The sequence below is a fragment of the Amia ocellicauda genome, chromosome 14 (genome assembly GCF_036373705.1).
Source record: "Amia ocellicauda isolate fAmiCal2 chromosome 14, fAmiCal2.hap1, whole genome shotgun sequence".
NCBI classification, from domain to species: domain Eukaryota; kingdom Metazoa; phylum Chordata; class Actinopteri; order Amiiformes; family Amiidae; genus Amia; species Amia ocellicauda.
Window position 1 is genome coordinate 9,629,357 of NC_089863.1, and position 23,896 is coordinate 9,653,252.

The following is a 23,896-nucleotide window of genomic DNA, read 5'->3' on the forward strand; positions in this document are numbered from 1 at the left end:
AGTGTTAATGCATGAACCCTCTCTGTCAGTGTAATCGACACAAATGTTAGCATCATAGAAGATAAATATAATCATAAGTTACTTTATTGGCTGTGTTGCCAACGCATTCACACTCATGTCCAGTGCTCAGCATTTGTTGGGGTCCTTCACTGTGGTCCCTCTTCAGGCTGCGGTGGCGCTCCAGCTTGTGTTGTAGAGAGACTTTGTGCCAGTGGCTGTGGTCTGGGTCCCTTGCCAGGCTGCCGTTGAGGAGTGCCAGGGAGGTCACACTGTCGCAGGTCTTCAGCCACGCACTCACTGGGGGCTTTAGGTGGGACAGCTGTTTTCTGGTGGCATAGAAAGCCCTTTTGCCTGTGTTCTGCCAGGGAAGACTGAAGAAGAGTGACTATTTTTTTTCGAAGCTATGGCGTCGAGAGCAAGCTGGTGTTCAGTCAAAAAATGTAGTCCCTCTTTAGTCTTCTCGCTTCTGCCAGCAGCCAGATCAAAACTAAGAGCCAGGATTCCCCTTTGGAGAACATGCATGTGTGCCTACATGGCTTTCCCTTGAATAAAATAATGTAAAATAATAGTGACAGTCTGGGTGGTTAAATACACTTTTTATGACTACAAACTGATGGTTCTTTTGAAAACATAGGGTGAGGGGCCAGCACATGTGCATAAATTGTTAGTTTTTAATGATTTTCATGACTTTCCTGTTTTCCCCCATTGACTCTTAGCAAAGCAGCTCCACAGTTAACACCCACGTGATGTCACGGCATATTTCTTGATCTCTGATTTGTGGTACATAGAATGAGCTGGACATGAAAAACTCACTGCACAGAATATGTTTCTACATAAAAAATAACCTGAGCTGGAGTTCCCCTTTAATGCATTAACTCTCCCTTTCAGCGATGGCGGTGTCGGTGCGGCTGCAAGACCTGATCCGGGCCCTGCGGGGGGCGCGCACGGCCGGGGAGGAGCGCGGGCTGGTGCAGCGGGAGTGCGCCGAGATCCGTTCGCAGTTCCGGCTGCAGGACAGCGGGGGGCGCTGCCGCAACGTGGCCAAGCTGCTGTACGTGCACATGCTGGGATACCCCGCCCACTTTGGACAGGTACCGACCCGCGGCTGCGTGTGTGTTGTTGTTGGTGTGTGTTTGTTTGTTGTTTGTGTTTGTCGTATGTGTGTCTAGAACAGAATAAACACAGTAGCGGTCTCTGTGCAGATGGAGTGTGTGAAGCTGGTGGCCTCAGTGCGCTTCAGTGAGAAGCGGGTGGGGTATCTGGGCGCCATGCTGCTGCTGGACGAGACGCAGGACGCCAGCCTGCTGCTGACCAACTGCATCAAGAAGTGAGTGACCAGCTGACCCCTGCACTGACTGACCCACTGACACACTGACTGACTGTCTGACCCACTGACTGACTGACACTCTCCCCCTCTCTCAGTGACCTGTCCCACCCCAGTCAGCTGGTGCAGGCAGTGGCTCTGAGTGCGCTCGGCTGCGTCGGCTCGGCGGAGATGTGCAGAGACCTGGCGCCCGAGATCGAGCGGCTGCTGCGCTGCTCCAATTCCTACATCAAGAAGAAGGTGCAGATCACAATCATCAGAATAATGATTAACTATGAACTGCTCACTATCCATTTATTAACATAAACGCCAGCTCTTCTACAAGTAACACATCACAGACACATTTTAATGATTGACAGTTGCTCACTGACCAATGGCAGCGCTTGCCCAGAACTGTGGTGCGTTTTGAAATAACGCGGTATAGGGTATACGTGGAACGTCACATGACCAAACCGGAAAACTGGTCTCACCACATCTTCTTGCCTGAAAAGTAACAGTAATCTGCTAACCTAGCTAGTTCTTACTGTTGTTATTATTATTCGGATTATTGTTTGCGTTTTATTTTATTCCATTTATTTTGGGAGGCCTGATTATGAATAACATGGAATAATAGGTGGCACTCAAGAATCAAGGATTTACAGTCAGTCAGCTATACCCCAGTGACCTCACTATCCTCGTCTTTTAACAAGTAGACAAACAACAGCAGTGCACTTAGAACAACTGTGCATGCATTTACCAAGCGTCTCAGGATAACAAAGGGACTCGGTCATGATCACAGATTCGTCTATTCTTATTCAAACTCTGAAAGGCTTGATAAAAACCTGTCCCTGAACTGGAACAGACTGAGAACTGGAACAGAACACCCAGACCACCCCTAACGCTACTCTCAGGCTGTGTGGCTTCTCGCTTTTCCTCATAGACCTGTGACAGGCTGCCCTGATGCTCACAGCATTGATACTGGTGAAAAAATTAACAACGTGTTAATGTGATTATGAAGATCCGTAGATAAGACTAGTTTGTGTTAACGTTAGCTAGCTAGTGACATATTGTACAGTTTTTCCGTTCAGGACTACATACCCTCATAGTCGCATATATATGAGGAAGCATATAGCTTAAATCCTTAGTGGCAGGAGTTTTAGATGTCAACCTGCATATGCGATGGACATCGGTTATGCTCATCTTTGGTAGTTCCTGAAGGCATCTTGAGTAAAACGGCGCCATGTCAGCGCAGAACGCACAGAACCGGAAGCGATGCGCCCTGTTTTATGCAATACGGAAGTTTGTTGCGCATAATCCCCATTGTGGTGCAGTGTCAGTGTGGGTACAGTGGTGTAACTGCGCTGTGTGTCCCCCAGGCGGCGCTGTGTGCGGTGCACATCGTGAGGAAGGTGCCAGAGCTGGGAGAGATGTTCACCCCCTCAGCGCAGAGACTGCTGGGAGAGAAGAACCATGGTAACACTGACACTGAGACACACACACACACTGACACTGAGACACACACACTGACTCTCTCTCACTCTCTCTCTCTCTGCGTGTGTGTGTGTGTATACAGGTGTGCTCCACGGGTCGGTGGTTCTGATCACAGAGCTATGTGAGAGGAGCCCGGAGACACTGGCCCACTTCCGCAAGGTAGATCCCTACTCGCTCTCTACTCACTCTCTACACACAGCCCTCACAGCCTCTGTACCCTGAGCCACTTCTTCAGAGGCTCTCAAGTTTTCTCTCTGTCTCTCTCTGTCTCCCTGTCTCTCAGGTGGTTCCGGAGCTGGTCCAGGTTCTGAAGGGTCTTGTTCTGTCGGGTTACTCCCCCGAGCACAACGTGGCCGGGATCAGTGACCCATTCTTACAGGTTTGTCTCTCTGTCTCTGTTTATCTCTCTCTCTGTCCATCTGTGTCTGAGAACAGTGACAACCCCTTTTGCTCTCTCTCCCTCTCTCTCCCCTCTCAGGTGCGTATCCTGCGGCTGCTGAGGATTCTGGGTCGTAACGATGAGATCGCCAGTGAAGCCATGAACGACATCCTAGCCCAGGTACACCTCTTAACGAGTTTAATTGCCAGTCACGGCCAAGTAACAGTAATTAGCTTCACCTGTTATGTAACCATCCAAGACATGTCTGTAAGAAGCAGTGTGTGAACAGATGGCTCCCACGCAGTATTGGTTAGGTATCGATCAGTGCGTTCTCACCGTTCTGATCATGTACTGATGGGACGGGGGTGTATTGGTCCAGCACCTAGAATGACGCACTGAGTGTGAATGTATTGATCGGTGTATTGATCGGGCAGGTGGCCACGAACACGGACAGCACTAAGACGGCAGGGAACGCAATCCTGTACGAGACGGTCGTCACCGTAATGGACATCCACTCCGAGAGCGGCCTGCGGGTCAGTACAGCACTGCACACACACTCACACACTGCACACAGCACTGCGCACAACACACACAAACTGCAGCTATAGTGAGCTGTATGTATCACTGACCCCATCATTTATCATCGTTGTCACTATGCTGTGTGTGTGTTTCCGGTGCTGTTGTCCCTATGACAGCACTGTGTGTGTGTTTCAGGTGCTGGCCGTCAATATTCTGGGTCGATTCCTCCTGAACAACGACAGAAACATCCGGTCAGTCTGTGTGTCCATCCCAGTGTCTGTCTGACTCTGTGTGTCCGTCTGTCTGTTTCGAAAAGTGGCTCTTTCACTGCAGAGTTAATGTACCCCCTCCCCTCTCTCAGGTACATCGCAATGACGTCTCTGCAGAGGATGGTGCAGACGGACCACAATGCCGTGCAGCGTCACCGCGGGACCATCGTGGACTGCCTGAAGGACCCCGACGCCTCCGTCAAACGGTGACTGATGACCCCCTCCTCATGAATTATCACGGCAGCCCCCACTTCTTAGTGCAGTATCTGTGTACTGTAGTGCATCAGTCAGGTTTGCCTGCAGGCTGTAGTACTGTAGGGGGCGGGGCTTGGCGTTGGGGCTGTGATGTCACTCTCGCCCCTCTCTCCCTGTCCCAGCCGTGCTCTGGACCTGTCCCTGGCGCTGGTCAACAGTGTCAATGTGCGCTCCATGATGAAGGAGCTGCTGCTGTTCATGGACACTTGCCCCCCTGAGCTGCGCTCCCACACCGCCTCCGGCATCTTCAACACCGCCGAGAGGTCTGCCCCTCAGTCACTGTCCCTCTGCCCCTCAGCCACTGTCTCTGTCATTCTGTACCATTGTCTCTTAGTCCCTCTGCCCCTCAGTCCCTGTCTCTGTCATTCTGTATCACTGTCTTTTAGTCCCTCTGCCCCTCAGTCCCTGTCTCTGTCATTCTGTATCACTGTCTCTTAGTCCCTCTGCCCCTCAGTCCCTGTCTCTGTCATATTGTACCACTGTTAGTCTCTGTCCCTCTGTCACTATCCCTCTGTCCCTGCCCCTCAGTCACTGTCCCTCTGCACCTCAGTCACTGTCTCTGTCATATTGTACCACTGTTAGTCACTGTCCCTCTGCCACTGTCCCTCTGCACCTCAGTCACTTTCTCTGTCATTCTGTACCACTCTTAGTCTTGATCTGTCACTGTGATTCTGTATCACTGTCTTTTAGTCCCTCTGTCCCTCAGTCACTGTCATTCTGTCCCTAAGTCACTGTCCCTCTGTCTGTGTCCCTTACTCTATCTGTCCATCTGTGTCTCTGTGATTGTCCCTCTGTCTGTTCTTTCTCCAAGTGTCTCTAGAGTCTTTATTAGGGTCTCTCTCTCTCTCGCTCAGGTACTCCCCCTCTCGGCGCTGGCACATCGACACCATCCTGCGCGTGCTCACCACGGTATGCGACTTTGTCAAATTCAAAACAAGCTTAATTGGCCAGTCTGCACAAGTGTTGCCACAGCCTTAACAGACCCAGTAAAGGGGGAAGATCAGTACGATCACTTTTTTTTTTTTTTTTTAATTCCAAAAATGAAAATATAATTTACTCTGAGTGGTACTCTGCCACGGCAACTCCAGCACCAATCTCTCTCTCATCTCCTTCCCCCTCTGTCAGTCGGGAGCTGACGTCCGTGACGAGACGGTTCCCAACCTGATCCAGCTGATCTCCAGCTCCTCGGACCTGCACTGCTACACCGTGCACCGGCTGTACAGGGCGCTGCACTCCGACATCTCGCAGGTACGGAGGGGACGGGAGATGGACGGACTGACTGACTGATACACTGACGGACTGACTGACGCACTGACTGACTGACTGACTGACACACTGACTGACTGATACACTGACTGATACACTGACTGACACACTGACTGACTGACTGACTGACACACTGACTGACTGACTGACTGACACACTGACTGACTGACACACTGACTGACTGACACACTGACTGACTGACTGATACACTCACTGACTGACTGACTGACACACTGACTGACGCACTGACTGATACACCGATGCACTGACTGAATGACTGACACACTGACTGACGCACTGACTGATACACCGATGCACTGACTGAATGACTGACACACTGACTGACACACTGACTGACTGACTGACACACTGACTGACGCACTGGGCATGGAGGGGTCGTGATTTAATGTGTCGTTTGCTGTAGCAACCGCTGTCCCAGGTGGCGTGTTGGTGTATCGGGGAGTACGGGGACCTGCTGCTGTCTGGAGACTGTGAGGAGATCGAGCCGATCCAGGTAACCCTGACCCCTGACCCCAGAGACGCACTCCCAGACCCCAGTGCGGACCCTAGAGGCACCGCTTATCACAGTCGCAGAGAGACTTACAGAGGAGGAGGAGGAGGGGTTCCCTGACCCCCGCAGTGATGCTGTGCCTATGGTTGCTAGGTGACGGAGGATGAGGTGCTGGACGCCATGGAGACGGTGCTGCAGTCCCACATGTCGTCCCCGGCGACGAGAGCCTTCGCCCTGACGGCCATCATGAAGCTCAGCACCAGGATCACCGACAACATCGAGTGAGGACCGGACCTCTGCACTCTGACTGACCGGCCGCACCGCGCTGTACACTGCCTGCAGGAGACTGGACTGTAATCTCTCTCTCCCTCTCCCTCTCCCCCTCCCTCTCCCTCCGTCTCTCAGTCGCATCCGCAGGCTGGTGTCCATCTACGGCAGCTGCAGTGACGTGGAGATCCAGCAGAGGGCAGTGGAGTACAACGCTCTGTTCAGGAAATATGACCACATGAGGTGAGAGAGAGGGGGAGAGGTCAATGGAAGGAGGGAGAAGGGGAGTTCAAGGGAAGGAGGGAGAGGGGGAGAGCTCAAGGGAAGGAGGGAGAGGGGGAGAGTTCAATGGAAGGAAAGGGAGAAGGAGAGAGAGGGTTCAAGGGAGGGAGAAGGAGAGGGAGAGATAGGGGTAGTTGTATGTATATCAGTGTCAGTGGCGTTGTGCGCTTAGTGATGATGTCACCGGGCACTGACTGATGATGTCATGTGTCAGGGCGGCGGTGCTGGAGAGGATGCCGGTGATGGATAAGACCTCGTTGGGGCAGCCCAACGGAGAGACCCTGGGGGTGGGCGACACTAACCAGAGCAGCAAGCAGGAGAAGGACACGACTCCCGCCCCCCCCGTCGCCACCCAGGTCAGAACAGAGCCGGGGACTGGGCAGTATAGTGTGCCAGTGTGTGGGTGCGTCTCCCGCAGTGCCCGTCTCCATTAACCCCCCTCTCTCAGCAGTGTAATATCCTGGACCTGCTGGGCGACTCCGATGTGCTCAGGGGGGTCCAGTCTGACCCGGATCCGCCAAGTAGCAATGCTGGGACGGGGCTACTAGACCTGCTGGGAGGACTGGAGACCAGACCAGGTGCGCACCCTCACCCCAGTACACACCAGTACAGTAGTACAGTATAGCACATATCAGGACAGTAGAGTATAATACAGACCAGTGCAGGACAGTATAGTATAGTAGAGACCAGTACAGTGGATTCCATGGACATTCTTTGTCATCACCACCTCGCTCTCCCTCTCTCTCTCTCTCAGCGGTGCCCTCGGTGACGGTGTACGATAAGGACGGTCTCTCTCTGCGCTTCGATTTCGTGCGCCCGTCCGACACGGCCCTCACCCTGACCATCACGGCCACCAACGCCAACCCGCACCCCCTCCAGAACTACAGCCTGCAGGCGGCCGTGCCCAAGGTACCCGACGCGCCCAGCAACTGTGTCGAAAAGTGTCGGTCTCTGGCGTCCGGTCAGTGTGCCTTTACTAATCTCTCTCCCTCTCCGTCTCTCAGAGTGTTCAGTTACAGATGAGAGCTCCCAGTGGTGATGTCATTCCGGCAGAGGGCAAAGGTCACGTGACCCAGACTGTTCTCCTGAACAACCCCAATAAGGTCTGTGTGTCTATCAGTCACAGTCAGTCTCTGCTTTTGTCTCTGTCTCTCTCTCTCTCAAATTCAAATTCTCTGTCTCTGTGCATCTGTCTCTTCTCAAATTCAAATTCTTTCTCTCACTCTCTCTCTCTAGGTGTGTCTGCGGATGCGTGTCCGTCTGTCCTACAGCGTCCAGGGCTCTGTCCGTCAGGACACGGCGCAGATCGATTCCTTCCCCCCCGAGGCTTGGCAGTGAGACGGTCAATCAACCCATCGATATCTCGCCCCGTCAGTCGCTCAGATCAACTGCAGCCCGTGTCCGTCTGTCCCTCCCCCGCCCATTTGTTCTGTTCATTGAAACTCATTTTTATACGGAAAGTCACTCCTCCGTGTGCAACGTAGCGTAACGTCGGTCTGATCTTGAAGTGCAGATTTTATGGTGTCTGTTCATGACGACACACCTGTCCCTCCATCTCTCTCTCTGTCAGTGTGTCTGTATTAACCCTCTCTCTCCCAGTGCAGTGTCCAGTCGGTCTGTCTGTATGAACCCTCTCTCTGCCTCTCCAATTATAAGAGAGAGACGGCATGGACCTGGAGCGAGGGACACAAGAGGCTACAACTGATGGAGAGATGGTGGGGGAAGGAGTGTGCAGTGGGTGTGTTCTGAGTTTGTGGACTGTTTTTGTTTTTATAATAAAGTTTATTTAAACAAAATGTGTGTGTGTGTGTGAATGTGATATTTAAACTGGTCTGTTGGATTACCTGGGGGGGAAAAAAGATACAGCTCTGGAAACAATTGAGAGACCCTGCAAATGTTTCTTAAAGCAGCATCTCTACATGTATGGCAGCCATCCCATCATATTTGTATTTGGAATTTGGGAAATTTTTTGTCCGTTTATAGAATAAAACAAAAATGATAATTTTACCCAAACACATACCTATAAATAGTAAAACCAGAGAAACTGATTATTTTGCAGTGGTCTCTTAATTTTTTCCAGAGCTGTATATGAGAGAGAGAATAACAAAAAGCAAAAGACAACATGTACAAGAGACCAGCAGAGAGGGGAATGCTGGGAAAATAATGAAAACTAACCAAGAACAAGAGAAAAACAAGGTGGGGGGAAACAGGAGAAAAACTTGGAAAAGAACGAGTGAGAAGGGTAAAGTGATTTAAAAAGATGAAAAGGTCAGAGGATGTGAAAAAAATGAATGACCAACCACTGGGTGGATTTTCACCTTTTTATTCAGTGTCAATACATCACACAGTCAATCACCTCTCTACCTCCACCTCCTTCCCTCTCTCTCGAAACACGAGAGACTGAACTACTGAACAGTATTCTTGGGGGAGAAAAAATAAAATGTATTTTATGAATATTACCACTGCATTAAACGGGAGCAGAACACTGGACTGTGAATATGGAAGGCTGCGCAGGCACCACAGAGTTCGTCGGCTTGGCTAGAGCGACGCCTGCAGCGGGGTTGGAACTCTATGGTGGCTGGAGCCCAGGGTAGAGCGGCCCCTATAGGAGGGAAGCGGGCGTGTGGGAGCTGTGCATGCTGGGACAGCAGTGGAGGACCCCGCCCCTCAGCGCCAGGACCAAGTGCAGGACCGAGCCGCCCTGGATCTTGTAGTCGGCGGCGGTCTTCTCGTCGTTCCTAAGAGAGAGAGAGTCACTACAGAAACACTGACCGTGGGGGGTGGGGGGAGGGAAGGAAGGGGAGGCAGAGAGAGCAGAAGGGAGGGAGGCAAAGAGCGGAAGGAAGGGAGGAAGGGAGGGAGGGAGGTAGAGAGAGCGGGAGGGAGGTAGAGAGAGGGAGGCAGAGAGAGCGGAAGGGAGGGAGGCAAAGAGAGAGGGAGGGAGGCAGAGAGAGCGGAAGGGAGAGAGGGAGGGAGGGAGGCAGGGAGAGAGGGAGGGAGGGAGGGAGGCAGGGAGAGAGGGAGGGAGGGAGGGAGGCAGGGAGAGAGGGAGGGAGGGAGGGAGGGAGGGAGGCAGAGAGAGCGGGAGGGAGGGAGGGAAGCGGAGGGAGGGAGGCAGAGAGAGCGGGAGGGAGGGAAGCGGAGGGAGGGAGGCAGAGAGAGCGGGAGGGAGGGAGGGAGGGAGGCAGAGAGAGCGGGAGGGAGGGAGGGAGGGAGGCAGGGAGAGCGGGAGAGAGCGGAGGGAGGGAGGGAGGGAGGCAGGGAGGCAGAGAGAGCGGAAGGGAGGGAGGCAAAGAGAGAGGGAGGGAGGCAGAGAGAGCGGAAGGGAAGGAGGCAGAGAGAGCGGAAGGGAGAGAGCGGAGGGAGGGAGGGAGGCGGAGAGAGCGGAGGGAGGGAGGGAGGCGGAGAGAGCGGGAGGGAGGGAGGCAGAGAGAGCGGGAGGGAGGGAGGGAGGGAGGGAGGCAGAGAGAGCGGGAGGGAGGCAGAGAGGGAGGGAGGGAGGGAGGGAGGGAGGGAGGCAGAGAGAGCGGGAGGGAGGGAGGGAGGCAGAGAGAGCGGGAGGGAGGGAGGGAGGGAGGGAGGCAGAGAGAGCGGGAGAGAGCGGAGGGAGGGAGAGAGCGGAGGGAGGGAGGGAGAGAGCGGAGGGAGGGAGGGAGAGAGCGGAGGGAGGGAGGGAGGCAGAGAGAGCGGGAGGGAGGGAGGGAGGGAGGGAGGCAGGGAGGCAGAGAGAGCGGGAGGGAGGGAGGCAGACTCTCACATTCACTCTCTTTCTTACATTTGTTTTCCGCTGTAGATGAGCCTCTGCTGCTGGGGGGGGATGCCCTCCTTCTCCTCCACTCGCTCCTTAATCCTCTCCACCTGCGAGAGAGTTAATAGAGACACACAGACTTCACTGCACTGCAGCACACAACGACTATTATTGTATTGCATACTGTGTTCACAACACCTGCATGCAAAATGTCTGTAGCGCTCAGTGCGTATGTCCCGTTTGTATTGTGCCCATCGCCCGGTTCCTGGGCACTGGACCCTCTGCCACTGCCTGGGCAACCTCATGCCAATTAGCCACGCCAATGAAGATGTATTTCACCGAACTGAACTGAGGGAGATCACACAGACACATTCCCCAGATCTCACCTTGTCTGTGGGCTCAATGTCGATTTCAATCTCCTTTCCTGTGAGAGTCTGAGAGAGAGAGAAGGGAAGAGATCAGGGTCACCGCATTAACAATGTCGGCGCCTATGGCTCAGATGCAGCAGGCGGGACGAGACCCGTCCGGATCGTGTCGTCGATCAACAGACACCCTCCAGTGCGCATGCCTGATCGAGACCCGTCACTTACCTTCACTTTGATCAACATCTTCGGCGGCTTCTAACAGCAAACTTCAAAGACCCGCGAATGGAACGAGAGCGCGGAAATGCGAAAACCCGGCTGGAAAAGAAAAAAGCTTTGATGTATTTACTCGTGTGATTGTTTTGTCTTGTGTGTGTATTTTAAAACTGCTGTGAAATCGGCTCTCTGGCTTGTTTTGTGTCGCTTCTCTCTGTGTGCGTCTTCTATCTCCGGTCGCTGCGCTTATGCTACTTCCTTTGTAACACCAATCATGTCCCCCCTCCCCGTCTACAATCCTCGGGATGTGTGGTTCCGGGGAAAAAAGATGTCGGTCATAGTAGTAGTAGCAAAGATCCTCTTAGTGGTGGTGGTAGTAGTAGTAGTTATATTAGTTATATGGTAATAGCAGCAGTAATATAACATAGATCTAATTCTGTTACGTTTAAACATACCATCTTAATTTTTAAAAAATGCACACAAATAACAATGTTTTCTTACGTCATGCTTTGTTTTCTTCAACTTCTCCAGTAAAAATAGCGCCTCTATATCTGTCTCACGTTTCCTTGCGTTCGAGCGCCAAAGAGACTGCAACTCCCAGAGGTCTGTGCGGTGGCGCGGCCGCTAACGGAAACAGGATGTGGGTGCGATGCGCGGGCGTTGCATTGTGGGAGTCGTAGTTTCCCACGCCCTCTCGGCCGGTGTAAGTGTATGGGGCAGGGCCGGGCTGTAGAACTACATTTGCGCGTTAACACTTGTTACCCTTTTACCTACACTTCCAGTGAACGGAAGGAGGACGGTTTTATTTAGGACAATACGTTTGATTTAATAATATTACTCTTTTAAGGTGCGCCACTGTAGCGGTATTTAGCTGTTATCACGTCATATACTGCGCGGAGCAACGTTTTCGCTGTCTTATTAATAACCTTTTTAAAACGTGTGCAGTGCAGCAGATCTGTAGACACAACTGGTATCAATTGAACAGCATAATCTGTTATTGTTGTTATTTTACTTCGTTGTGTTTTTGTGTGACTGATTTGAAATAACGGTTTTTATAGCCACTGTCGGTTTCTCTCGTTTCCCTCGTTGCTCTGGCCCGGTATCGGTACCGAGAACCAGAACCAGAACCACCCCGAGGTGAGAGACGTGTTACAGTCAGTCTGTCTGTATTAGTCTGTCTGTGTCTGTCCTGCTTTTCTGTCTGTCATTGAGTCTGTCTCTCTCTCTGTCAGTGTGTCTGTCTGTCTCTCTTTCTCTCAGTGTGTCTGTCTGTCTCTCTTTTTGTCATTGAGTCTGCATGTCTGTCTGTCTCTTTCTGTCAGTGTATCTGTCTGTCTCTGTCAGCGTGTCTGTCTGTCTCTCTGTCAGTGAGTCTGTGTGACTGTCTGTGTCTCGTTCTATCATTGAGTCTGCATGTCTGTCTCTCTTTTTCTCAGTGTGTCTGTCTCTCTTTCTCTCAGTGTGCCTGTCTGTCTCTCTTTCTGTCAGTGTATCTGTCTGTCTGTCTCTCTGTCAGTGTCTGTCTGTCTCTCGTTCTATCATCGAGTCTGCATGTCTGTCTCTCTTTCTGTCAGTGTTTCTGTCTGTCTGTCTCTCTCTCTGTCAGTGTATCTGTCTGTCTCTCAGTGAGTCTGCATGTCTGTCTGTATCTCTCTCTGTCAGTGTATCTGTCAGTGAGTCTGCGTGTCTGTCTGTGGTCTCTCTCTCTGGCCTTCAGTGAGACAGTCTCTCTCTCTCTGACCCGCAGACAGTCTCTGCCAGTCACCCGGTCACTCCGCAGCCCCAGCGGTCAGTCGCTCGGTCGGCGATGCCACGCATTGAGAACGACATCAAGCTGGACTTCAAGGACGTGCTGCTGAGGCCCAAGCGCAGCACGCTGAAGTCACGCAGCGATGTGAGCCTCCGCCTCTTCCTCCTCCCACTGCCCTCTCCCGCTCAGAGGATTGTTCAGGGCCTGTGTCCAGCCACCGTCTGTATTAACCCTCTCTCTCTCAGGTGGACCTGGTGCGCACTTTCCTGTTCCGCAACTCGGGGCGCAGCTACAGCGGGATCCCCATCATCGCCGCCAACATGGACACTGTGGGCACCTTCCAGATGGCCTGTGCTCTGAGACAGGTGTGTGCGTGTGCGTGTTTTTCTCTGTCAGTTTCTACCTCTGTATCTAAACTTCCCCCCCTCTCTCGCTCTCTCTCTCGCTCTCTCCCTCTGCAGTTCACCCTGTTCACAGCGATACACAAGCACTACTCCGTGGACGAGTGGAAGGAATTCGCCGAGAAACACCCAGACTGCCTGGAGGTCAGCGTTACTATTACTATGATTATTATTATTATTATTATGTATTACTATTCCTATTACTGTTATTATAACTATTATGATTGTTGTTATTATTATTACTATGATTATTTATGTTATTAGTAGTACTTGTCGTTCAGAGTGTCAGGCAGTGTATCAGTGTGTCAGTCAGTCAGTCAGTATTAACCCTCCCTCTCTCTCTGCCTCGCTCTCTGCCTCTCTATCTCCCTGTCTCTGCCTCCCTCCCTCTCTCTCCCTCCCTCTCTCAGAGCGTGGCGGTGAGCAGCGGCAGCAGCTCTGATGATCTGGAGCGTCTGTGTGCGATCCTGTCCGCGGTGCCGCAGCTGCAGTACATCTGCCTGGACGTCGCCAACGGTTATTCCGAGCACTTCGTCCACTTCGTGAAGGACGTGCGGCAGAAGTACCCCACGCACACCATCATGGTCAGACACGAACACGCACACGCACACCATCATGGTCAGACACGCACACACACACACACTGGACTCACAGAGTGACTAAAACAGACTGACACACACACTCCCTCACACACTGTCACTGTTGTTAGTTTTAAGTAGTTGTGCAGAGTCGTGGTTGAAGTAGGATAGTTGTAGTAGCAACAGTATTAGTAGTATTAGTGTAATTTAATTGAATGTATTAGTATGAGTCATGGTAGTAGTAGTAATGTTAGTTCAACTACTAATAAATTCTGTAAAATTAATGTATTATCAATAACCACTTCACCAGTACAGGGCAGCAGCAGTAAAAGCTGTAGTGTTTAATAATGTTAGTAATTTTTATTTTCTCTTCATTCACATGTTTTCTGTCGTTGTTGTGGTCGTCAGGCAGGGAATGTGGTTACCGGTGAGATGGTGGAGGAGCTGATTCTGGCCGGAGCTGACATCATCAAAGTGGGCATCGGACCAGGTGACATCATCATTAGAGGCCTGCCGTCGCTGGGGTGTCTGTCTGTCTGAGTGTCAGTCTCTCTTCCATGTGTCCAGTTCTCCGTATGTGGGTCTGTGTCAGTCTCTCTCTTTCGGAGAGTCTTCTAGTTCTCAGTCAGTGTGTTGTTGGTCGGTCGGTCGGTCAGTCAGTCTATAGTAACCCCCCCCTCTTCTCTCTCTCTCTCTCTCTCTCTCTCTCTCTCTCTCTCTCTCTCTCTCTCAGGGTCGGTCTGCACCACTCGTAAGAAGACGGGGGTGGGGTACCCCCAGCTGAGTGCAGTGATCGAGTGTGCCGATGCCGCGCACGGCCTGGGAGGGCACATTATTTCTGTGAGTCAACCCCCTCCATCCATTTGTATCTCTCTGTCTCTTTCTTTCTTCAAGTCTGCGTTTCTCCCCAGCTCTGTCTCTCTCTCTCTCTCTCTCTCTCTCTATCTCTCTATCTCTGTGTCTACCTATGTCTCTGTCTCCTGGTCTCTCTCTCCCTTGTCTCTGTCTCTCTCTGTATATATCTGTCTCTCTATCAGAAGTAACCCCCTGTCTCTCTCTCTCTCTGTCTTTCAGGACGGGGGGTGTACGTGTCCCGGTGACGTGTCCAAGGCGTTCGGTGAGTCTGTGTGCCTGACTGTGTGTTGATTGACATGCGAGTCTGGTGCTCCGCCATTGGCTGCTGGCGTGCAGTGCTTGACCTGTGTGTGAAGCTGCTATTGGCTGAGATGCTTTGGTGGGCAGGGAGGGACGGAGGGACGGAGGGAGGGCCTGTACGCGGCTCTGTGATTGGTTTGCTGTGCGTTGGTTGGCAGGCGCGGGGGCGGACTTTGTGATGCTGGGCGGGATGCTGGCGGGCCACACGGAGTCGGGCGGCGAAATAATCGAGAAGGGCGGCAGGAAGTACAAGCTGTTCTACGGCATGAGCTCCGACACAGCCATGAGGAAGCACGCCGGGGGGGTGGCAGAGTACCGGTGAGCAGAGAGCGGCGGTATCATCGCGGACATCGTCACTAGAGTAGCGGCAGTCAGTCAGTGTGTATTAACCCCACCCTCCCCCCTTTCTCTCTCTCTCTTTCTCTCTCTCTCTCTCTCTCTCTCTCAGGGCGTCAGAGGGGAAGACAGTGGAGGTGCTGTATAAGGGGGACGTGGCTGAGACGGTCCGGGACGTCCTGGGCGGGGTGCGCTCCACCTGCACCTATGTGGGTGCGGGCAAGCTGAAGGAGCTGAGCCGCCGAACCACCTTCATCAGGGTCACTCAGCAACTCAACACCGTGTACGGAGACTGACACACTGACTGACACACTGACCGACTGACAATGACACATTGACTGACTGACAGACACTGACTGACTGACTGACACACTGACAGATTGACACACTGACCGATTGACACACTGCCTGACTGATTGACTGACTGATGCAATTAAGCCATTAATTAGATAATCGCTCTCTCCCCTCATCAGGCACAGGTGACAGCCAGACTAGCGACCAAGTAAACAAGGGTCTAATTGAGTGTGTCAATCTATCTGTGCATTCCCAGCTCCCTCTTTCTCTCAGATGTACGTCTCTCAACCCAGTTGACCTCACTACGGACCAATTCATAACCAAACGAGTCTTACTCAATTAACGACCAAACTCAGTGTCGCTGTCTGTGTGCGCAGCCCTGTAAACGACGCGTCTGCATGGAGAGGGGGTGGCCTGGAGAGAGAGAGAGAGAGATACTGTATTATTCCAGCTCGTTAATGTGTTATTTGCTGCTCTTAGTTCATCAGTGCTGTCGATGTGTAGTTTGTGTTACATGAATGTTAGTTTCCAGAGAGAGCGAGAGATTAAATATGGCATCTAGTCTGCAATAAGCCTCGCTCTCCTCTCTCTCCGTTTCTTAAATAAGCTCCTTATCATTTCACTTAGACACGTAGAACAGTATTTAACAGGTTTCTCTGTATTAGATTTTGCCTTAAAATGCAAATGCTCTGGAGGCAGGGGCCACTCCCCGTGCGGTATTTAATTAGCTGTAATTAGACCAATTAGGCGCCCCGCCCAGCTGTAATGCTCCTCGGTGTGGGTGGGAGGATGTCCCGGGTTCGAGGAGTGCAGAATGGACGGTGTGTGGGGCTGCCTGTGTGTGTACTGCAGTCCGACGCACTGTGCGATCGTTAGAGTCTGAGCAATAAACGTTTTTTAATCTTTCATCTCCGTGTCTCTGCTGATTTTTGCTTTGGTGGCAAACGCACACAACAATAAGTTAATCAATGTTAGGCCTGTTGCACTTTGAAGTGTTTTGTTTGTTTGTTTCTACAAGAAAACATCACAGCTTTTTTCACTTTCTGGGAACAAACGTGAGGAGACGTGGGAATGTATTTTCTCTACTCGCACACACAGCTACTGTAGACCTGCGATTGGGGGTCATTTAAATAGTTTGTTGAGGTTTACAAATCTTACCTTACTGAACAAGTTGATTATTCCATATATATTGAATTTATATCAAATGTAATACAGTTGTTGAAAATTAGGTCTTCTGATTTATACATGAACTTTTATTTATATGAATTTTAATTGCATCTGATTAAAAAAGTGTTTTGCCAAGAAATATAATTGACTGTATATGTGTGCAACAAAACAAGCTTTATTTAAGTTTAATGGATGGTTAATTGTTTTGCAGTCGACCATTCAATCATATAGTCCAATAATAATAAAGTGTTGGCTTTGTATTTTCTTCATCTCTCGTCAATTGTAAAAAACATTTTCAAAATCACTTGTATTTTCTGAATACTGTGGGTAAATAGATCAGGTGATGTTAATTCGAACTATTCTCTTTGCTTTTTAACGAGTTCGAATCGAATTCAGAGTCGATTGTGAATTCGATTGAAACTCTTATAAACACATGTACTGTTTGCAATCGCCCCTCACTATCTTCAAGTCCGTTCCCACTCCAGAGACTTCATCTCTAAAATGTCGAGGAAACTCCTCCCCCTGACCTTGACTTCCTTCACAAGTCCAACAGTTCCGGCAAACCAGCAGGCGAGAAACTGGCTTGTCGGAGGCCTCCATTACGGCTCTTACGCAGCGCTGGAACGAGCGACACCCCGGCCCTGTGGTGTGGAGCCAAGATGGCGTCTGTTTCGGCCGGGTGTGGGTTGCACTATGGCCTGTATAACTATACTGTTTTTTAACATCGTGCAGTTTGATTTGAACGACTGAGAGATAAGTTCACTCTGCAGGTGGCAGCGGGACGGGTGAGTGTGTGTTGTAATAACGCACTGCACACAATTAATGCAAAATGCTTGTGTCAGATAACACAACATTAACTACAGCGTAATTGTATCATTGTGTAAGATGATATTGTGTCCCGTCAGTTTCTTTTCAGTTTTCAGTTTAGAACAAGGTACCTTTTACCTACATAATAACTCACTAACCCTCCCTCTCTCTCAGTGCAGTGTTAATGTGCTGTAGTGTCCAGTCAGTGTGTCTGTATTAACCCTCTCTCTCTCAGTGCAGTGTTAATGTGCTGTAGTGTCCAGTCAGTCAGTGTGTCTGTATTAACCCTCTCTCTCTCAGTGCAGTGTTAATGTGCTGTAGTGTCCAGTGTGTCTGTATTAACCCTCTCTCTCTCAGTGCAGTGTTAATGTGCTGTAGTGTTCAGTGTCTGTATTAACCCTCTCTCTCTCAGTGCAGTGTTAATGTGCTGTAGTGTTCAGTCAGTGTGTCTGTATTAACCCTCTCTCTCTCAGTGCAGTGTTAATGTGCTGTAGTGTTCAGTGTGTCTGTATTAACCCTCTCTCTCTCAGTGCAGTGTTAATGTGCTGTAGTGTTCAGTCAGTGTGTCTGTATTAACCCTCTCTCTCTCAGTGCAGTGTTAATGTGCTGTAGTGTTCAGTCAGTGTGTCTGTATTACCCCTCTCTCTCTCAGTGCAGTGTTAATGTGCTGTAGTGTTCAGTCAGTGTGTCTGTATTAACCCTCTCTCTCTCAGTGCAGTGTTAATGTGCTGTAGTGTTCAGTCAGTGTGTCTGTATTAACCCTCTCTCTCTCAGTGCAGTGTTAATGTGCTGTAGTGTTCAGTGTGTCTGTATTAACCCTCTCTCTCTCAGGTCAGTGTTAATGTGCTGTAGTGTTCAGTCAGTCAGTGTGTCTGTATTAACCCTCTCTCTCTCAGTGCAGTGTTAATGTGCTGTAGTGTTCAGTCAGTCAGTGTGTCTGTATTAACCCTCTCTCTCTCAGTGCAGTGTTAATGTGCTGTAGTGTTCAGTCAGTCAGTGTGTCTGTATTAACCCTCTCTCTCAGTGCAGTGTTAATGTGCTGTAGTGTTCAGTCAGTGTGTCTGTATTAACCCTCTCTCTCTCAGTGCAGTGTTAATGTGCTGTAGTGTTCAGTCAGTGTGTCTGTATTACCCCTCTCTCTCTCAGTGCAGTGTTAATGTGCTGTAGTGTTCAGTCAGTGTGTCTGTATTAACCCTCTCTCTCTCAGTGCAGTGTTAATGTGCTGTAGTGTTCAGTCAGTGTGTCTGTATTAACCCTCTCTCTCTCAGTGCAGTGTTAATGTGCTGTAGTGTTCAGTGTGTCTGTATTAACCCTCTCTCTCTCAGGTCAGTGTTAATGTGCTGTAGTGTTCAGTCAGTCAGTGTGTCTGTATTAACCCTCTCTCTCAGTGCAGTGTTAATGTGCTGTAGTGTCCAGTGTGTCTGTATTAACCCTCTCTCTCAGTGCAGTGTTAATGTGCTGTAGTGTTCAGTCAGTGTCTGTATTAACCCTCTCTCTCTCAGTGCAGTGTTAATGGGGTGTAGTGTTCAGTCAGTGTGTCTGTATTAACCCTCTCTCTCAGTCCAGTGTGTCTGTATTAACCCTCTCTCTCAGTGCAGTGTTAATGTGCTGTAGTGTTCAGTCAGTGTGTCTGTATTAACCCTCTCTCTCTCAGTGCAGTGTTAATGTGCTGTAGTGTTCAGTGTGTCTGTATTAACCCTCTCTCTCTCAGTGCAGTGTTAATGTGCTGTAGTGTTCAGTCAGTGTGTCTGTATTAACCCTCTCTCTCTCAGTGCAGTGTTAATGTGCTGTAGTGTTCAGTCAGTGTGTCTGTATTAACCCTCTCTCTCTCAGTGCAGTGTTAATGTGCTGTAGTGTTCAGTCAGTGTGTCTGTATTAACCCTCTCTCAGTGCAGTGTTAATGTGCTGTAGTGTTCAGTCAGTCAGTGTGTCTGTATTAACCCTCTCTCTCAGTGCAGTGTTAATGTGCTGTAGTGTTCAGTGTGTCTGTATTAACCCTCTCTCTCTCAGTGCAGTGTTAATGTGCTGTAGTGTTCAGTCAGTGTCTGTATTAACCCTCTCTCTCTGAGTGCAGTGTTAATGTGCTGTAGTGTTCAGTCAGTGTGTCTGTATTAACCCTCTCTCTCAGTGCAGTGTTAATGTGCTGTAGTGTCCAGTGTGTCTGTATTAACCCTCTCTCTCTCAGTGCAGTGTTAATGTGCTGTAGTGTTCAGTCAGTGTGTCTGTATTAACCCTCTCTCTCTCAGTGCAGTGTTAATGTGCTGTAGTGTCCAGTGTGTCTGTATTAACCCTCTCTCTCTCAGTGCAGTGTTAATGTGCTGTAGTGTTCAGTCAGTGTGTCTGTATTAACCCTCTCTCTCTCAGTGCAGTGTTAATGTGCTGTAGTGTTCAGTCAGTGTGTCTGTATTACCCCTCTCTCTCTCAGTGCAGTGTTAATGTGCTGTAGTGTTCAGTCAGTGTGTCTGTATTAACCCTCTCTCTCTCAGTGCAGTGTTAATGTGCTGTAGTGTTCAGTCAGTGTGTCTGTATTAACCCTCTCTCTCTCAGTGCAGTGTTAATGTGCTGTAGTGTTCAGTGTGTCTGTATTAACCCTCTCTCTCTCAGGTCAGTGTTAATGTGCTGTAGTGTTCAGTCAGTCAGTGTGTCTGTATTAACCCTCTCTCTCTCAGTGCAGTGTTAATGTGCTGTAGTGTTCAGTCAGTCAGTGTGTCTGTATTAACCCTCTCTCTCAGTGCAGTGTTAATGTGCTGTAGTGTCCAGTGTGTCTGTATTAACCCTCTCTCTCTCAGTGCAGTGTTAATGTGCTGTAGTGTTCAGTGTGTCTGTATTAACCCTCTCTCTCTCAGTGCAGTGTTAATGTGCTGTAGTGTTCAGTCAGTGTCTGTATTAACCCTCTCTCTCTCAGTGCAGTGTTAATGGGGTGTAGTGTTCAGTCAGTGTGTCTGTATTAACCCTCTCTCTCTCAGTGCAGTGTTAATGTGCTGTAGTGTTCAGTCAGTGTCTGTATTAACCCTCTCTCTCTCAGTGCAGTGTTAATGGGGTGTAGTGTTCAGTCAGTGTGTCTGTATTAACCCTCTCTCTCAGTGCAGTGTTAATGTGCTGTAGTGTCCAGTGTGTCTGTATTAACCCTCTCTCTCTCAGTGCAGTGTTAATGTGCTGTAGTGTTCAGTGTGTCTGTATTAACCCTCTCTCTCTCAGTGCAGTGTTAATGTGCTGTAGTGTTCAGTCAGTCAGTGTGTCTGTATTAACCCTCTCTCTCTCAGTGCAGTGTTAATGTGCTGTAGTGTTCAGTCAGTCAGTGTGTCTGTATTAACCCTCTCTCAGTGCAGTGTTAATGTGCTGTAGTGTTCAGTCAGTCAGTGTGTCTGTATTAACCCTCTCTCTCAGTGCAGTGTTAATGTGCTGTAGTGTCCAGTGTGTCTGTATTAACCCTCTCTCTCAGTGCAGTGTTAATGTGCTGTAGTGTTCAGTCAGTGTGTCTGTATTAACCCTCTCTCTCTCAGTGCAGTGTTAATGTGCTGTAGTGTTCAGTCAGTCAGTGTGTCTGTATTAACCCTCTCTCTCTCAGTGCAGTGTTAATGTGCTGTAGTGTTCAGTCAGTCAGTGTGTCTGTATTAACCCTCTCTCTCTCAGTGCAGTGTTAATGTGCTGTAGTGTTCAGTGTGTCTGTATTAACCCTCTCTCTCTCAGTGCAGTGTTAATGTGCTGTAGTGTTCAGTCAGTGTGTCTGTATTAACCCTCTCTCTCTCAGTGCAGTGTTAATGTGCTGTAGTGTTCAGTGTGTCTGTATTAACCCTCTCTCTCTCAGTGCAGTGTTAATGTGCTGTAGTGTTCAGTGTGTCTGTATTACCCCTCTCTCTCTCAGTGCAGTGTTAATGTGCTGTAGTGTTCAGTGTGTCTGTATTACCCCTCTCTCTCTCAGTGCAGTGTTAATGTGCTGTAGTGTTCAGTCAGCGTGTCTGTATTAACCCTCTCTCTCTCAGTGCAGTGTTAATGTGCTGTAGTGTTCAGTCAGTGTGTCTGTATTACCCCTCTCTCTCTCAGTGCAGTGTTAATGTGCTGTAGTGTTCAGTGTGTCTGTATTACCCCTCTCTCTCTCAGTGCAGTGTTAATGTGCTGTAGTGTTCAGTCAGTCAGTGTCTCTCTCTCTCTCTCAGTGATGTTTTTGAGATCTGCTGGCCTCACAGGGAGGCGACTCTTGTCCAATCAGACGCAGGCGAGGAGGATGATGTCACAGGGCAGTCTATCAGGGAAGGTCGCAATAGTAACCGCGTCCACAGATGGGTAAGAGGCTGAATTACACACAAACACACTCTCGTACACACAGATTGACAGACTGACACACACACAGCTTTGTTTCCCTGTCGCGCACTGCTCCAGCCCCCCAACTCCAGTCACTCTGTCTCCCGCAGGATCGGTCTGGCGGCGGCGCGATCGTTGGCGCAGCGTGGGGCCAGCGTCATGGTGAGCAGCCGCAAGGAGGAGAACGTGGAGAGGGCTGTGAAGCAGCTGCGCTCCGAGAACCTCAGTGTGAGCGGGACGGTGTGCAACGTGGGCGACGCAGAGCACAGAGACTGCCTGGTCACTGCGGTGAGACACAGACAGACCGCGTGTCGTGTCGTGTTTTGTTGCGGTGGTGTTGTGGTGTTGTGACACTGTGCGTTACTCCAGACAGTGCAGCAGTTCGGCGGGGTTGATATCCTCGTCTCCAACGCTGCTGTCAATCCCTTCTTCGGCCACATGCTGGACTGCGGGGAGGACGCCTGGGACAAGGTGGGCTTTCGACATTTAACCAACGTTCCCAGTTTAAACGTTTCAGAGTGCCATCATACGTAACTGTTGTCTTGTGTTGTGTTTGCTTGTTTAATCAGATTATGGACATCAATGTGAAGACGGCCTTCTTCCTGACCAAACTGGTTGTGCCTCACATGGAGAAGAGAGGGTGAGAGGGAGAGAGAGGGGGATGGAGTGAAGAAGGGAGGGAGGGAGGGTGAGAGGGAGAGAAAGGAAAGGGGGAGGTGAGAAGAAAATGGTGTCGGCGTGTACTCGAGTCTGTGCCGTGATTGGTGCACCATGTGACAGTGGTGGTGGTGTGGGCGTGTACCTGATCCTGCGCTGTCATTGGTCTGTTTGCTGCAGGGGCGGGTCCATCGTGTTCATAGCGTCCATCGCTGGATATCAACCGTTCACGGTGAGAGAGGGAGAGAGAAAAAGAGGGAGATGGCAAGATCAGACTAGATTCTCTGTATTAAACCCTTCCTCTCCCTCCATCCAGGGTCTGGGCCCATACAGTGTCAGTAAGACGGCTCTGCTGGGCCTCACCAAAGCGCTGACCCCTGAACTCTCGCCCTACAACATCCGGGTCAACTGTGTGGCCCCTGGACTGATCAAGACCCGGTTCAGCTCGGCGGTGAGGGAGAGGAGGGCAGGGCGGCGTTCCCATGCGTGATCAACAGTGTGTGAATACTACAGTGCACCAGTCTGTAGTGACACGGAGCAATGACCTGTCCGTCTCTCTGTAGATATGGAAGAACGAAGACGTCGCAGAAGAGTTCCTGAAACAGCAGAGCATCAAACGGTAATAATAATAATAATAATAATAATAGTGCAATAGCAGAGACAGTAGAGTGCACCAGTCAAGTCACAGAGCAACACTGTGTCTGTGTTGACCCCCCACTCCTCCCTCTCTCTCAGGCTGGGGGTGCCGGAGGATGTGGGTGGGGTGGTGGCGTTCCTGTGCTCCAGCGACGCGGCGTTCATCACCGGAGAGACGATCCCTGTGGCCGGAGGGATGAACTGCAGACTGTGAGAGAGAGCGAGAGAGATTTCCCTCCCTTAGTGTTGTACAATAGTGTCACATTGTCAAGAGCAGTTTCAATAAACTGACCAGTTTTCATACAGACTGAGTGAGAGTGAGTGTCAACACAGAAACAAGACAGAGTTAATACAGAAAGTGTGACAGAGATGGGTTAATGTCTACTAGTACTTTTTTCATTGTGCATCTCAGTTTCATGCATTTAAATGTATAGGTAAGTGGAAAAAATACTCACCCTATGCCTCACTGTATAAAAATATTAAAAATACAAAACAGAAATATCATTGGGCATGTCTCCACCCCTGAGTTAATACTATGTGGAAACCCCTTTGGCAGCAGTTACAGCTATGAGTCTGTTGGGATGGATCTCTGCCAGCTTTACACACCTAGATTTGGCAATATTTGTCCATTCGTCTTTACAAAACCATTCAAGCTCTGTCAAGTTCCTTGGGAAGGGTTTTTGGACAGTAATCTTCAAGTCATGCCACACCTTTCTGATTGGATTTAAGTCTGGGCCACACAGGAACATTTACTTTTTGTTCTTTAGTCACTCCAGTGTAGTTCTGGCTGAGTGCTTCGGGTCATCATTATGCTGAAAAGTGAACTTCAGCTTTCCTGTGCTTTGCTCCATTCATTTTCCCTTCTATCCTGACAAGTGCCCCAGTCTCTGGCTCTGAGAAACATCCCCAGAACATGATGCTTCACACTACACAGTAGGGATGGGG

General features: G+C 50.1%; 4 protein-coding genes and 1 long non-coding RNA gene across 7 annotated transcripts in view; 3 read left to right on the forward strand and 2 right to left on the reverse strand.

Moving 5' to 3' along the window:
- Positions 1 to 8,338, forward strand: part of ap1g2 (adaptor related protein complex 1 subunit gamma 2) — a 9,245-nt gene extending 907 nt beyond the window's left edge. For 2 of the 3 annotated variants that reach the window (XM_066722890.1, XM_066722888.1), the window contains 21 exons: positions 889 to 1,091; positions 1,203 to 1,327; positions 1,423 to 1,564; positions 2,680 to 2,776; positions 2,877 to 2,953; positions 3,078 to 3,173; positions 3,273 to 3,353; positions 3,608 to 3,706; positions 3,888 to 3,943; positions 4,054 to 4,167; positions 4,339 to 4,479; positions 5,071 to 5,125; positions 5,342 to 5,464; positions 5,907 to 5,996; positions 6,147 to 6,274; positions 6,399 to 6,503; positions 6,757 to 6,898; positions 6,991 to 7,120; positions 7,297 to 7,451; positions 7,547 to 7,645; positions 7,779 to 8,338. In XM_066722890.1, coding sequence (XP_066578987.1) covers positions 891 to 1,091; positions 1,203 to 1,327; positions 1,423 to 1,564; positions 2,680 to 2,776; positions 2,877 to 2,953; positions 3,078 to 3,173; positions 3,273 to 3,353; positions 3,608 to 3,706; positions 3,888 to 3,943; positions 4,054 to 4,167; positions 4,339 to 4,479; positions 5,071 to 5,125; positions 5,342 to 5,464; positions 5,907 to 5,996; positions 6,147 to 6,274; positions 6,399 to 6,503; positions 6,757 to 6,898; positions 6,991 to 7,120; positions 7,297 to 7,451; positions 7,547 to 7,645; positions 7,779 to 7,880 — 2,358 coding nt within the window. In that variant the 5' untranslated portion in view covers positions 889 to 890 and the 3' untranslated portion in view covers positions 7,881 to 8,338. The remainder of the gene's footprint in view (positions 1 to 888; positions 1,092 to 1,202; positions 1,328 to 1,422; positions 1,565 to 2,679; positions 2,777 to 2,876; positions 2,954 to 3,077; positions 3,174 to 3,272; positions 3,354 to 3,607; positions 3,707 to 3,887; positions 3,944 to 4,053; positions 4,168 to 4,338; positions 4,480 to 5,070; positions 5,126 to 5,341; positions 5,465 to 5,906; positions 5,997 to 6,146; positions 6,275 to 6,398; positions 6,504 to 6,756; positions 6,899 to 6,990; positions 7,121 to 7,296; positions 7,452 to 7,546; positions 7,646 to 7,778) is intronic. The other variant, XM_066722891.1, reaches the window with a different exon arrangement.
- Positions 8,339 to 8,849: 511 nt separating this feature from the next.
- On the reverse strand, positions 8,850 to 11,127 carry nedd8l (NEDD8 ubiquitin like modifier, like). The gene is made up of 4 exons (XM_066722899.1): positions 10,881 to 11,127; positions 10,677 to 10,724; positions 10,318 to 10,400; positions 8,850 to 9,280 (listed from the first exon to the last, which is right to left on the reverse strand). The coding sequence occupies exons 1-4, from the start codon at positions 10,896 to 10,898 to the stop codon at positions 9,145 to 9,147; spliced, it is 285 nt and encodes a 94-aa protein (XP_066578996.1). The 5' UTR covers positions 10,899 to 11,127; the 3' UTR covers positions 8,850 to 9,144.
- Positions 11,128 to 11,588: 461 nt separating this feature from the next.
- On the forward strand, positions 11,589 to 16,290 carry gmpr2 (guanosine monophosphate reductase 2). The gene is made up of 10 exons (XM_066722894.1): positions 11,589 to 12,005; positions 12,616 to 12,762; positions 12,864 to 12,983; positions 13,080 to 13,163; positions 13,430 to 13,603; positions 14,006 to 14,087; positions 14,331 to 14,437; positions 14,672 to 14,714; positions 14,911 to 15,070; positions 15,201 to 16,290. Exons 2-10 carry the CDS (start codon positions 12,676 to 12,678, stop codon positions 15,382 to 15,384), a joined length of 1,041 nt encoding a protein of 346 aa, XP_066578991.1. The 5' UTR covers positions 11,589 to 12,005; positions 12,616 to 12,675; the 3' UTR covers positions 15,385 to 16,290.
- An 893-nt stretch (positions 16,291 to 17,183) lies between these two features.
- dhrs4 (dehydrogenase/reductase (SDR family) member 4) lies at positions 17,184 to 23,256 on the forward strand. Its single transcript, XM_066722895.1, has 9 exons — positions 17,184 to 17,334; positions 21,514 to 21,640; positions 21,769 to 21,946; positions 22,028 to 22,129; positions 22,228 to 22,298; positions 22,496 to 22,547; positions 22,632 to 22,766; positions 22,879 to 22,934; positions 23,051 to 23,256. Exons 2-9 carry the CDS (start codon positions 21,516 to 21,518, stop codon positions 23,163 to 23,165), a joined length of 834 nt encoding a protein of 277 aa, XP_066578992.1. The 5' UTR covers positions 17,184 to 17,334; positions 21,514 to 21,515; the 3' UTR covers positions 23,166 to 23,256.
- On the reverse strand, positions 17,651 to 20,143 carry LOC136768620 (uncharacterized). Its single transcript, XR_010822007.1, has 5 exons — positions 20,077 to 20,143; positions 19,589 to 19,646; positions 19,473 to 19,528; positions 18,733 to 18,788; positions 17,651 to 17,700 (listed from the first exon to the last, which is right to left on the reverse strand). It is a non-coding gene; the product is annotated as an uncharacterized LOC136768620 (long non-coding RNA).
- Positions 23,257 to 23,896: the final 640 nt, after the last annotated feature.

Coding starts and splice junctions, on each gene's coding strand:
- gmpr2 (XM_066722894.1), top strand. CDS start 12,676: ATGCCACGCATTGAGAACGACATCAAGCTGGACTTCAAGGACGTGCTG. Junction 13,164..13,429: donor AACACCCAGACTGCCTGGAG/GTCAGCGTTACT, acceptor TCCCTCTCTCAG/AGCGTGGCGGTGAGCAGCGG. Junction 14,088..14,330: donor CAAAGTGGGCATCGGACCAG/GTGACATCATCA, acceptor TCTCTCTCTCAG/GGTCGGTCTGCACCACTCGT.
- dhrs4 (XM_066722895.1), top strand. CDS start 21,516: ATGTTTTTGAGATCTGCTGGCCTCACAGGGAGGCGACTCTTGTCCAAT. Junction 21,641..21,768: donor GTAACCGCGTCCACAGATGG/GTAAGAGGCTGA, acceptor TGTCTCCCGCAG/GATCGGTCTGGCGGCGGCGC. Junction 22,767..22,878: donor AGACCCGGTTCAGCTCGGCG/GTGAGGGAGAGG, acceptor GTCTCTCTGTAG/ATATGGAAGAACGAAGACGT.
- nedd8l (XM_066722899.1), bottom strand. Junction 10,401..10,676: donor ACATTGAGCCCACAGACAAG/GTGAGATCTGGG, acceptor ACTCTCTCGCAG/GTGGAGAGGATTAAGGAGCG. Junction 9,281..10,317: donor ATCTACAGCGGAAAACAAAT/GTAAGAAAGAGA, acceptor TCTCTCTCTTAG/GAACGACGAGAAGACCGCCG.